The following is a 13,662-nucleotide window of genomic DNA, read 5'->3' on the forward strand; positions in this document are numbered from 1 at the left end:
AAGCAATATGTTCGGCTTTCTCACATTTGAAACCTTTCATATTTTTTGGTTTAACAGCATCAGAACCACTCTGGTTAAACATTGGAACATTACGAGATTGCTCAGCGGATGTTTAAGCTGCATATCGTGCGCAGGTGTAAATTAGGTTGTCAACTTTTACATTCCAGGATTTCAGTTCCTCCCTGCTTTTAGGAGTTTGCAGGAAAGCACATTCCATTACTAAAGAAATAAACTGCTGATCAGAGTATTCAACCCCCAGGGCAGTAGCTGCTTCCCCAACATCATGAACAAACTCCAACATGCCTTCACTAGCTCTCTGGAAACTTTTCATCAAGTGGCCTGCAAATCCTCGTATTCTTGTTTCTGGCACAACACCAATACCACTGCTTACTGGCGGCCCAATTTTCTCCACTCCCTAGTTACGCTTCTCAAGCCACCCTGAACACCTGGGTGTTAGATCTTGGATTAAGTCAACATCAGAAGTCAGCACCAAACTTCTTGTAATTTAATTGAGTGAAACAATAAATTTAAGTAGGGCATGTGACTCATAAAACTTAATTGCAGGTACATTCTGCAGCATTGATAATACTAACAGTTTACAGCTAACAGCACTGTAGTCTACCCACACTCCTAAACCTAATCTACCAGAGTGGCGCACCCTGTGTCGTTATAGGCCCTAGTTCGGTAATTTAACCTTTATTATAATGACAAGGTTATAGGAGGTAGGATAAAACTTTAAATATGTGCATAACCAACAAGTAAACTTATTAAAGTGATTAAAGTCACCATAGTGACAAGTTTGCGATCACTTCCACCAAGAACCCATATGTGCAAGTCGTGTTAGAGATCACTTCCACCGAGGACCCACATGAGCAAGTCGTGTTAGAGATGACTTCCACCATGGATCCACTTGTGTGACATGTTAGCAATCACTGCCACCGTACACCCACATGAGTATGACATGTTAAAAGTTAACGACCATGAAGGATGCATATGAATGTAACATGTTAGCCGTCACTGCCGCAGAGGACCCACATGAGCGTGACATGATAGTGATCATTGACACAGAGGAATCACATAAGCATGACATGTTAATAATCACTGCCACTGAGGACCCACAAGTGCATGTCATTTTAGAGTTCATTCCCACAGAGATCCACATGAGTGAGACATGTTAGCAATTCCTGCCACTGAGGACCCACATGTGTGTGAATGGTAGAGATCACTGCCTCCTTGGATTCACATGAGCATGACATGTTAGCAATCATTGCCACTTTACAATTATTTTCACACAAATTGTATGTTTTATAGAAACAGTCAAATAATGGTTTTTAATATACCAATGTACCAATGACTGGGTGCTAAGATTTTCGTCGTCTTGATTCCATAAACACATTTCACATAACTTTCACCAGTTCTTTTGCAATATGTTTGTTTGTTGAATTTTGTAATTTCCTTAGAAACTATGAATGTTTTCTTGAATTGCTATTACTGCTTTTTTGCACAGTTATGATTAGATTAGTTGTATAGTGACTTACATTAGTCATGCTCCATCTAAGTATTAGTAAGATTCCTTTTACATTTCAGTAATTTTCCTTAACATTCTAAAACATAAAGTAGTCTTATTTTCTCCTTTATTAATATCAACATAGAAAACATTATATTATACTGAGTAATAAAAAAGGATAATTTTGATATTATCTGTACTAAAGTGAAATTTAAAAAATAAAATTTATCAAATAAAATCAGTACCCTCACATTAGTTAAAGTACCAGGATAAACTTTTCAGTACCTGGAATCTATTACTATTTTACACTCCATCACTGTGGTAGTTTACCACATGTGTTGGGTTACAAATATTCAAATTATAGTATTTATTTGATATTACTAACTAAACCTTTTATTTTTTTTTCTTTTAATTTAAATAGTATTTAAATCTTTGGATAATGACATACTGAACCATATAGTTGGTGCTGAAAAGAGCTAATACCTATATATATTTCTAGTGATACACTCAATATGTAAGGGAGTCTTATAACACCTCATCTAGTAAGGGTTTGCCAACATATTATTTAGATTTATACAATAATTTACAATGCCTGTTGTAACCTGTGCCCTATGATTTTGTCAAAATAAAGGGGGGACCAATTATGTGTACCTAGATAAAACTAAAACTGTATGCAAAACAGTGATCATAGTATATAACTATATATTGAGAGACAATCTTCATGAACGTATATAATGCAGGGTGTTTTGTGAGACTGATGTTGTTGCAGTTAATGCTGTGTCCTGAACAGTCGCTGGTGGATGAGGAGTGGTTTCACGGAGTCCTGCCGCGAGAGGAAGTAGTGCGGCTGCTAAGGCGAGAGGGAGACTTCCTGGTGCGAGAGACAACACGCAATGAAGAGAGCCAGACAGTGCTGTCCGTGTGCTGGGGAGGACACAAGCACTTCATAGTGCAGACCACACCAGAGGTCTGCAATCCCCCAAAACACTCACTGAACCCTGCCCCGCTTGGCCCGAGCCCAACATAACCCACCTTGCGCAAAATTTACACCCTTGGCCCCAGCTTGTTCTGCTTGGTCCTGCCCTGCTTCACCCTGCTCAGTCTTGTCCCACCCTTCCTGCTTTGTCCTACTCTGCCCAGTCTTGTCCTGTCCTGCCCCACCGAGCCAGCCTAGTCCTGCACTGCCCCATCATGCCCAGCCTTGACCTGCCCCACCCCACCCTGCCATGTCTTATCTCACCTTGCCCACTAACCAACCCCTCCCCCTAGCCTTATGCTGCCACACCCTGCTTACCAGGCCTCTCATGTCTCTTGCCTACCCTGCAACTCCTGCCTCAACTTGCCCTATGCTGCTACGTGCCCCACCCTGCCTACTTGAGTCCTCCCGGACCCCTCCTCCATCCTACACCCATTTCTTATGCAGTCCTACTCTGCTCCCCTGCCCCAAGTTGCCCCCTTGACCCTCATCTTCCTGTCTCCCTGCTCCCTGCCCTATCCTGCTCCTTAGCCTCCCTTCGATATGTTTCCCCACCTAACCCCTCTGCCCTATGCATCCCCACCTGGCCCCACCCTGCCCCTTCACCCCACTCTGCCCACCTTGTCCCACTCTGCCTCACCCTTCCCTACTCCACCCTGTCCAGTTTTATCCCACCCTTCCCAGCCAAACCCAACCCACCCTGCCTCTTTGCCTCACCCTGCCACTTTGCCCCATCCAGCCCCCCTGCCTTAAACTGCACCATCCTGCCTCACCCTGCTTCCCTGTCCTGTGCTACCTGATATTGCCCCACACTACCCCCCTACATAATGTTTTAAGCAGTATTTACATTTAGTGATTTTGTTTTTAAGCCTAATTTTTTTAAAAGTAATAACTTGAATAATAATTATAGCTCTAGACTGTCTTGATGTCAGTGCTTGTGGTCGTACAACGTAGGTGCAGCTGAGAATGTTACTGGCATTAAAATTGGCATAGTAATCCTGGAAATGTATTATCTGGCTTATGTCTGGCTCGCTAAGATCTGGAGCCTTGTAATTTTGATACTTAAAGAGTGGAAACTTGAATGTCTGAAGGCTGGAAAAATAGACTTGAACAATCTATGACTTGATCCTACTGCAGCGAAACAATAAAACCAGAATAGGTACTTACTTTATATCAACTGCAAATGTCTTGAGACATTTAAGGGGGTTTTCTTCCACCTACCAAAATGTGATTTAATTTTATGTTGTTCATAATGCACTATAGAAAACACAAATTTTAATCCACTTCCATTTTATTATAATGACACTCACTTCTACACTACATACACAGTACTTAAATTTCATAATCATATTTATAATATCAACATTTGTGCATTATATTTCTTGCAGGCTAAAAAACGAATTAGTATTCGTTTTTCTAGTACACTATTTAATAATCTCAGCTTTGTACTTTTGTCCGACTGTTGCATACATGAACACTGAAGAATTTACTTGGGTGTTGAAAAATGTTTTATGTTGAAATAAAAAAAAATTATTAGCAAATATTAATGACTGGAATAAATCTCACGGACACATTTTACTAACTGTTTTATTTTTTTTATTTTTCCTTACTAAAACTCACAATTTACAATGCCCCCCATCTTTTGGCCACGATACATGACAAAAATACAAACTTGAGGCACAAAACTACTTCACTGGCTCTGTACTGAAATTCACTGTTAGTTGGTACCAAAAGTTGAAAATTACAAACTGGTCTTAGAAATTCCATGGTTACTTGTGACTCACTGTACATACTAAAAGAATTTGTCCTTGGAACAATGACAATATTACCTGATCATCATGGTGGGCTCTACCAGGGGTGCATCAATTGTAATAAAAATTAGGACAAACTATGTTAGGACAAACAGTGGTATAGGGTAGGTAGTTCAGTCACTTATTTTTAGTGCAACTTTAGGACAAACAACATTTGTACACATTAATTTTGGATAAACGTCTTTTGGACAAACAGGTGTATAGGGTAGATAAATTTTAACACTCATGTTTAGGACAAAACTTTGGACAAATGACTTTTGGACAAGTGGCTTTTAGACAACTGACTTCTGGACAACCATCTTGCAAACAACGTTTGGGCAAATGACTTTTGCTGTTTGCAGCACATTCTGCACAGGTGAAATGGCAGGTCATTGAAACTGTGCGTGTGTCAGGTTTTATGAACTTTTGTGAAATCTACGAGTGATAGTAGAGTAAATAATGAAAATAACCTGAAAAAAAAAAATTGTCCAAATCTGATGTTTTGCACAGTAGTAGTTGACTTGGTATGCTCAATAGAATACTAAAATTTTTCCACCATAGACTTTGTGTTATTACAATGAAAACATGCATATAAGTCCTAGGTGACAGTGTCTTATTAAATGCAGATTTTGCTGTTTACTATTGGTAAATCCGCCAAAAATATCTAATGTTATGCTACAAAGCTATGTTGAATAATATCCTGAAGTTTAGTTACTTAGATAAAATAGAAATGGATAATGTATGAAATGAGTTTTATTTTTAAGTATGAAATTAGAAATACAACTTTTATAAACCTGATGGTTAAAACGTAACCCTAGCTGGTGCATTACGCATGTCCCTTATGCAAAATATTCACCGGTTTGTGTGTTTACGTTGTTTAGGAACTGCTTAAAATCTGTTAAGTTTATCTGATTCAGTACATGTAAATTATATTAACATTAGTAAGATATTTTTATTCACTTTTTTTGTATAGAGAAAGAAATTCGATATAGTCCCATCAAATTTTATTTCAATTAATTCTTTTTGAAACTGTGAATAAGAATATCCAAAAACAAAATATACTAATACCATGTAACTTTCTATAAATTATCAGTAGGTCTATCTTCCTTCACATGAAGCTACTTTGCAAAAAAAAATTTTTAGACTTATTTATCTGTTTGAATGGTAATACAGGTTCACTATTTAGGTTAATTAATTATTTGACTATAATACGTTTTAAGGCGAAAGGAACATCCCATTCGGCTTCTACAGCCTAATAATCATGTGTAAATTATTTTTTAGATACAGTGAAACCTCGTTTATTCGTTCCCGCATTGTAGAATTTCCCGGTTTTATTGTTCAATGTCCGTGGTCCCGAAAAAATCCCGCAAGAACAATGTTAAAAAAATCCCGTTTCCATCGTTTATGAATATTTTTTAACCCGGTTTAAAGGGTTGAACTTTACAGGCTTTTTACCAATTTCACATTCAAATTCCCGGGAAATATTCCAGTTTACGCGTGTCTACACGACACGCAATACCAATATTTACATATGGCGGCCATTACTAAAAGAAAACGAATAAAGTGAGCATGACGCTGTTGCTAACAGGTTCACCAACTTCGATAAAACAATAGACGAAAGCTAACGCTCGCACGATAGTTCTTGCTTTGTGCGATAATCGACACAACAATATAACCGTGGTCGATATACTGTACATACTAGCCCAACGTAACACGTTTCTATTTAGCGATAGTTAGGGGTGTGCGAATAGTGGATTTTGATGGTCGAATAATTTCGAATCGAATAGTAAAATTTTCGAATAGAATGCGAATAGTTTCGAAGTCGAATAGTTGTAATATATATATATATAATGTTACTACACTGAACAATGGCGGGTTTTTATATATTTAGTTTATAGAAGATATTTTCTGTGAATGAAACCACAAAAAAAAGTTCACTTAGTATTTTTAAGAGTTATTGAGGTCATGAATTTATATTTCATATATAATAATATTTAATAATTGTTATCTATTTTATATTTGATGCAAATATTGGTCCGAATATAAGGCGACCATTTTTACATAAACTAGAAATGAGAAAATTGGAAGTCGCCTTATTTTCGCCCACAAGACGTCAGCACCGCAAACATTAGTTCCAAGCTGAAAGCTACAGTAGAAACATTTTTAAACAAATTGTTAACGATTTTTATATTAACAAAAACTTCGTTAGCTCACACGGGGAAAACGATAAATCCACCCAATATTGCAGTAATTCACAATTGTTTAACGTTGAAAATTAAAATATTTGTTCTTAAGTAAAAATGTGAATGTTGAAGCATCTAAAAATGGAAACATTTTATTACACATATCATATTTGTACTTTGTGTACAATCGCGTGTTAACATTTACGTTAATTTAATTTCAGATTTTTAACGGAAAATTTGTACTAAAATATCACAGCTATTTTCAGAACGATTGTTTACGTTTACAAAACATTTCGGAAGTAATGTTTGGAAATTCATGGCTGCCAACTGTCTTTCCACAATATTTCTTTGTTGTAAAACGAACATTGCCGAACACGCACGAAGACGCCATATTTACAGGAATTTGGTACGTTGCTTCAAAAGCTATTTTAATAATTTCACAGTAATCCACTCTTTATTTATGTAAAAACCTCTCAAACAACATAATTATCTTAGATTATTCTTTAAAATTCATAGGACAGAGACTCTCTGTCAGAGAGTAATATGGAAAAATATTCGCGGTCACGTCACCGAAGTTATTCATGGCCGTATGCTTCACCATGGCAGCTAGCCACTTGTTTAGTTCCGGCAAGCTGCATTCTTTGTTTGCTTTGTTACGTTTAACACACTACTAAATACTAGTAATACGTAGCTGTGAAACGGAAAGTTAAATGCGGTATACATAAATGCAAAAAGGATTTATCAACACAAAATGTATGTCTAATGAATTTTCACATTGATTTCTACCAAAATTATTTTTACATTTGTTTGGCCTCCTGAAACTGCAGGTCGCCTTATATTCGGGCATACGGTATTCGCAATTTTAAATTTTGCTATTCGACATACGAATGCGAATAGTTCGTCAGTTACTATTCGCAACTATTCGTGTTTACGAATATTCGCACACCCCTAGCGATAGTGAAATCCTGCGAGAAACATAGACGAAATTGTTCATCCTAGCGTTTCCGTGGCCGGCCGTATATGCGCGAGATTTTCTTTGTTTACGGTAAATTAGCTTTATGCATTTAACTCTAATGCACGTGTGAAATTTGTAAAGGTTCATTGATTATCGGCCTACAAAAGAGGTTAAAACCATTAAAGAGCGTTTCGAAATTATAAATGCCGTTGAAAAAAATCCAGGCGAAAGTATGTACCTTTTAAATTTTGAATAATACATACGTAATTACTTGCTTAAAACATACAAATTTGAAGTTTATTTTGTTTTGTTCATTTAAAAAAAATTAAGGAAGTATAATTTTCCAATATTGATAGTGTTTATACAGTGTGCTGCTGGTGTCAGTTTATGGAAATACCTAACTGATTCACTGAAAGTTTTTGCAATAGTACATACATTGTGCATTTGGTAACTTTAGAGTGTGTTCCCACATTGTAGGATTTCCTGGATTATCCGTTTTTTACTCATGGTCCATTGGAAAACGGATAATCAGGGTTTCACTGTACTTAGTTAATTTATACTATACAAAATAACTTGGGACTATTAAACTGATATATTATATTTAATATTTTTTATAATCTTGTGCCTTGTGTTAGTAATGTGCTTTCCTTTGGTATATATTTTTAAAAGATTTATTGGTATAATATTTTATTTACTATCTTTTTATCTGTTGTTTTTGAAGTTTAAACATCTTAGTTTTTGATAAACAGCATTTTATGAAAATGGAACAGATGTCAATGAATGGAAATGTGACACAACGATGGTGGACCCATGTAATGCAACATAAATCAGTATATAGTTAATTTCGTAAACATTAGGGTACATACCAATTGTATTGGTGTGCCAAATGAACTTTATAATAGTGAAACTACCCTGGAATATATTTGGTAAACTAAAATAGTCATAGTTAAAACTGAACTCAAGTTTTAAAATACCCAAGAAAACTGGCATTACAATGATTATAGTAAATTTTCTCTTTGCAGTATGCCAACAGGCTCGGTAGCACAATGGTAGAGTGTGCGTTTGATAACCTCTAGGGACGTGGTTCAAATCTTTCCACTGGGAATATATTAAAACTTTTTAAATAATAATAATAATAATACAGGAAAGCACCAGTACAACGAACTTCAGTTAAACGAACACTTCACTTAACCGAACTCATTGTTTGGTCCCGCCAAAAACGTATATAATAACCTTGAATTTTATTTCATCTTAACGAATTTTACGACGGTCCGTTTCTTCCTGAAACAAAAATATTCACTTGAACGAACAACCTTGAGGCAAATTTTGAAAAAAATTACCATCCAAAAACTTGTACTTTATTTTTAATTTTCTTATTCAAACGTAACAGCGTGTACGTAAACAAAAACAATAACGGAACTAGTATGTGTGCGCATGTACTGTCGACATGAGTAGATTAATTCTTGTGTTTTGAAATAGTAATGGGATGGTATTACGTCCGTTGTACGATACAAATAGTACATATACTCGGACTTTTCGTTTGTTGGCTACTTACATCACGATAATTTTTGTACGGTACTTTGGCTAACCTGTGCTGTTTTAATTTATTTCTTGAAATTAATTTTTTTCACCATATTGTTTTTGTCGTGTCTACAGACGTGAAATTTTTTTCCTTTTTTCAGTAGTGTTGTGTTCTTCAGTGCCGGTTGTGGGAAGCCTACAACTCACGTAGTTTCGGTTCCCTGCAAGAATTTCCGAAGATTTCCGAAGTTTTGCGTTTCGGTATTAACGCCACTTAAGCCGCTAAATCAATGAAAACAAGCATGTTGTGACTAACCTAACCCAACCCTTCGATTTTTTTAATTTCAATTTTTGAGTGAAATCCAAAGTTGCACGAACGTGGTAGGAAACCGAAACTATGTGAGTTGTAGGCTACCGGCCGGTTGTAGAAATGAAGCGTGTATCTGGGGGATAAAAAAAAGAACGCAATTCTTCAAAACTTTCGACCTAAGACCTAACTATTCAAAAGAATGGCCATGCTTGTCTTCAAATGTTTTGGAACACCACGCGTTTTGTAATGTATGCACGTTTGACTTTTCGATTGCACATGGTGGAAGGGATGACTGTAGAGGGCACATTGAATTAAAGAAACAGGCGGAACATTTTATAGTCATGACGAGCAATAAATCCATATCGTAGTTTTTTCGCTACATCTGAAAAAACGAAAGTAACGAACGCAGAGTTATTGTTTACAAGTTCTTTTGTTTGTCTTCTGTTGTTTGTTTATAAGACAGTTCTTATCCAACCAGGATAAAAGAAGCAAATAAAAATATAATTGTTCAAAAGTATAACTTTGAATACTTTGAATTGAAGGTTGAAAATTTCCTGTAAAATTAATGACATTTATTACATATTCAGATGATTGTATTGTTCAAATAGTTTTTTTCTTCGATTCATTAATTTTCATTGTATTCATATACATAGGCCTACATTTTTAATTTTTTTTGCATATTATTGTCCTTTGTTTTCTCTTGTGTGTGTCATAATTCCTCAGGAAAAATTTATTGTGCATGATTTACGCGTACTTTTTTAATATAATTGTCATTACTGATGGGTGTGATTTGAGGTTGGCAGCTCTGCCTACAATGTGTCTCCTGACCATAGACAAAGCATCAGCAGAGAGTATGTGAACAGGTTCTTCAAGCGGCCATAGACTAATGACTGAGATACTGAACCTTAAAACACTTAAGGTGTTTCATGTGTTTATCGGTATACATATTTATAACAATGCTTATGTTTCAGTATAAAGAACTTCAGTATAACAAACTCAACTATTTTTTGGCCCCTTCATGTTCTTTATAGTGAAGCTTTCCTGTAATAAATCATTTAATACTATTGTTGAATCAGTACAATAATGTTAAGGTTTGTTTATATGAAGTATTTACAGATTGATTTCAGTCTTTTTTAGCAAAAGCAAATATACAAATATATAATACTTAGAACAATAAATGTGTTATAAAATGCTGAAGGTTAATAGTTTAGTAATTCCATTGAAGTAATACTTCTGTGTGTGGAAACTTTATAGTATTAACTTATAGTGAAATTTAACAAAATGGGCAATATTTGAATAAAATTCCTTGTCAAAATTAGGTCCAAAACCAGGGTTTAGTATTTTTGTAAGTCTTTTAATGGAGTCGTGCTGCTATCAATGCATTTTGGTGGCAGGCAACGTTTCTGATTTAGGCAGCAAATTCTAGCAGTTGTGCAGAATGTGTGATTCACATCTCGATATTTTGGTATGTACTTGAAAAGCTAATATTTTATTGATCTTTATGTTTATCAGGCCCGGCATTATTTTAAAGAATCCTCCTTTCAATTTTGTGGCCATGTTTCGTATTATAAGTTTATTTGCTATATGAACAATATGTGAACACCAAAATTTGTTCGTTACTGAGGTTTGAGGTTTACACTTCACTAGCAAGTACTAAAAGACTTGCCCACATTTTTTTAAATTTCATTTTCTGTGATACATATTTTGGCTTAATCAATATCATAACAATTTCTAACTCTTGTCTCTTTAAGTGTTTATTTTTTTAATTATTTAATGTGAATACTAAAAGACTTGCTCACAATTTTCTTAATGACATTTTCTGTGATATATTTTTAAGCTTAGTATCATAAATTCTAACTCTCGTCTTTTTAAGTTTTTTTTAAATGATCTAATGTATTAAACTGAGTTTTTTCTTTCTATGATGAATATTGCATGACAGTATTGTTGATATTATTATAGTCATAAGTCTAGTTAGGTTTATTATTAATGTGTTTGTTTTTTCTTTATTTTCTTGAATGCCACAAGAATTGTTTACTTGTGCACAGTACAACAAAGTGTTTGCAGCCTGTGCCAGAACATTGAAACAGCACACTACGGCAGTGAGGAGCTGTAATCCTTGCATGAACAACGTGACAGTGGGGGGGGTTGGCTAGTCCTCCCTGGTCGCTTCCTGCCTCCACAACAGGCTCTCCCTTGCCCGCAGGCACCCTCCACCCCACCCGTCGAGTACAGGTGTCAGTCAGCCAACTTTCAGGAAATAGATGAGCTTCTTTTCCTCGATCTTGTCAGTTTAGGAATTAAAGGTTTTAACCTGTGAAAAATTTGTCCAAAGCTTAATTTTGATGCAGTATTATGTCAAATATTTTTAATAGATATGTGTCACTCATAAAATGTGCTGTTAAGTCAACAAAAAATATTACAGCTCAACATATTGTAAATAAAAACCTATGCTGATGATGCAATGTAATTCAATAAAGATGTGAAATAATTTTTATTTTTCAACTTTATGGGAATCCAAACACATACTAAACAAACATAAATGAGCCTGTGAGAAAATAAAATCACCTGCACACACCAGCTTTTCAGAGCATTTTTAAGACATAATATTTTTCATTAAGGCAGGATGTCAGCTGATTTTATGGTCCAACTTTATGGTGACATATTTATTCATACAGTTTATTATAATTAATATTCTTTTAATTAATTTTAATATTTAATTTATTTATAAAAGCCTTTTAACTTTTTTTTTTACTGGTTTTCACTTTTCTGTCTTGGTTACTAATTATGTTTCATTTAAATGTCCTTTTTTATAACTATATTTCTATGTACAGTATGTATTTCATAGTGTTTAGTGACTTATCTAGAATGTAGGACATTAGTTTCTGTGAAAGAAATAAAGATTCTCGAAATGGTAGACCATAGTTTATCGCATCCCATCTTAGAGAGTGACACCAACGTTATCCAGAATTGTGGGAGAACCCTCTGACCGGGGAATCCCAGAATAGTAGTTGTAAGAATAATTGTTGAAGCCAATAGGAAGGCAGACTCCTCTCAGAGCGTGACGTGACCTGTGTGGAGAGTGAGATTCGGACTCTCCCTTAAACACATTTATCAGATTTTCCAGGACGTTGTCTGGTCTCAGCGTCAGGCACACTCACAATAGGAGATGATATTGTGGGCTCTTCAGACGTCCCTTACACCTGATACCTGCAGATGGTCGGCACATTTTTGTTCACGTTCATGATTATAGTTCTCACTCTGACGCACCTAGATTAAACTGTTGAAAACCCTGTGCAAAAATTGGTTTAGGTGTTGTACTGAAATGCACGTAGTTATGGTTCAAAGTCTTGTTAAGAGTTAAAAATTATTATTAATGCAGTCTACTGCCAAGGCAGGCCTCAGGGACATTAAGAAAGCATTTCAGACCAAATACAGATGAAAACAATTACGTGATCAGCAGTGGCCACGGTTGAAGTCACTGGCTGGTGATGATTTCAGACTGGGGTGGCAGAGTGCGTGCTCCGGAGCGTCGTGGCGTCCCCACACCAAGCAAACAACCATTAGACTTATTTCTATTTGTGCCATGGGTACTTAAAAGTAAACACACATAATACTTCCATAATTGAGGCACATCCTCCTTAATATACAGGAATTTAGTACATAAGATTTAAAATATTGCCCGCTTCTGCCAAATTCGGTCCTCTCGAGATTGTTTGCTCCGTCTCTATTAAATGTTTTTAGAATTACTTGAATTATGGAGAACTGAATGGCCAGATGTCTTTCAGAGCTGTGGCACACTGTTTGAACACCGACACGGTGCTGATGTACTACGACAGTTCAAATGCCGGAAGTGATGGGTGAAGGTCGGGAAGTGAGTGAAGTCTTACCAGGCTCAGGGGGAAAAACCCCGGCGATGTCCATTTAAACACCAACTCCAGGAATGATATAGAGTGTCTCTAACCCTGAATCTTAGGGCAGGGTTGTCAAAAGTAAGTTTAAAGTAACTTGGTGTGGGGAGGGCGTGGGTATGTTTAATGAGTGCAAATGAAGAGAGGATGTGGATTAAGTGTGAGATTAGAGTTAGTTATTACAAGATATCTCTATTGTGGTGGTGTGTAATGCTAACATCAAGAATAAATATATATATAAAGTAATTCTATGCTATAATTAAAAATTACATTCTTGTAGGTTATCTTAGATTATTAAGAAGGATAATGGCTTGACAATTATTAAAGTTATACATCTTAAAATACAAAAAAATAATTTACAGGCATGCAAATATTTCACAATTATTATCTCCTGACTTTAACTACCACTTTTCACCCCTGCCTGCATGATAAACAAATATAAATGGTGTATTTGTTTAGAGTTGCATTTACATGTTTGAATGTTAATAAGGTAACATCGCAGTTTTTCCTAC

The 13,662-nt window shown here is 35.7% G+C and overlaps 1 protein-coding gene across 5 annotated transcripts in view; it reads left to right on the forward strand.

The window, feature by feature from the left end:
• The window catches only part of LOC134527883 (tyrosine-protein kinase Fer), a 143,967-nt gene that overhangs the window by 68,227 nt on the left and 62,078 nt on the right, over positions 1-13,662 (forward strand). For 3 of the 5 annotated variants that reach the window (XM_063360884.1, XM_063360882.1, XM_063360887.1), the window contains one exon: positions 2,277-2,474. In XM_063360884.1, coding sequence (XP_063216954.1) covers positions 2,277-2,474 — 198 coding nt within the window. The remainder of the gene's footprint in view (positions 1-2,276; positions 2,475-13,662) is intronic. The other 2 variants (XM_063360886.1, XM_063360883.1) reach the window with 1 other exon arrangement.

The sequence above is a fragment of the Bacillus rossius genome, chromosome 1 (assembly GCF_032445375.1).
Source record: "Bacillus rossius redtenbacheri isolate Brsri chromosome 1, Brsri_v3, whole genome shotgun sequence".
NCBI lineage: Eukaryota > Metazoa > Arthropoda > Insecta > Phasmatodea > Bacillidae > Bacillus > Bacillus rossius.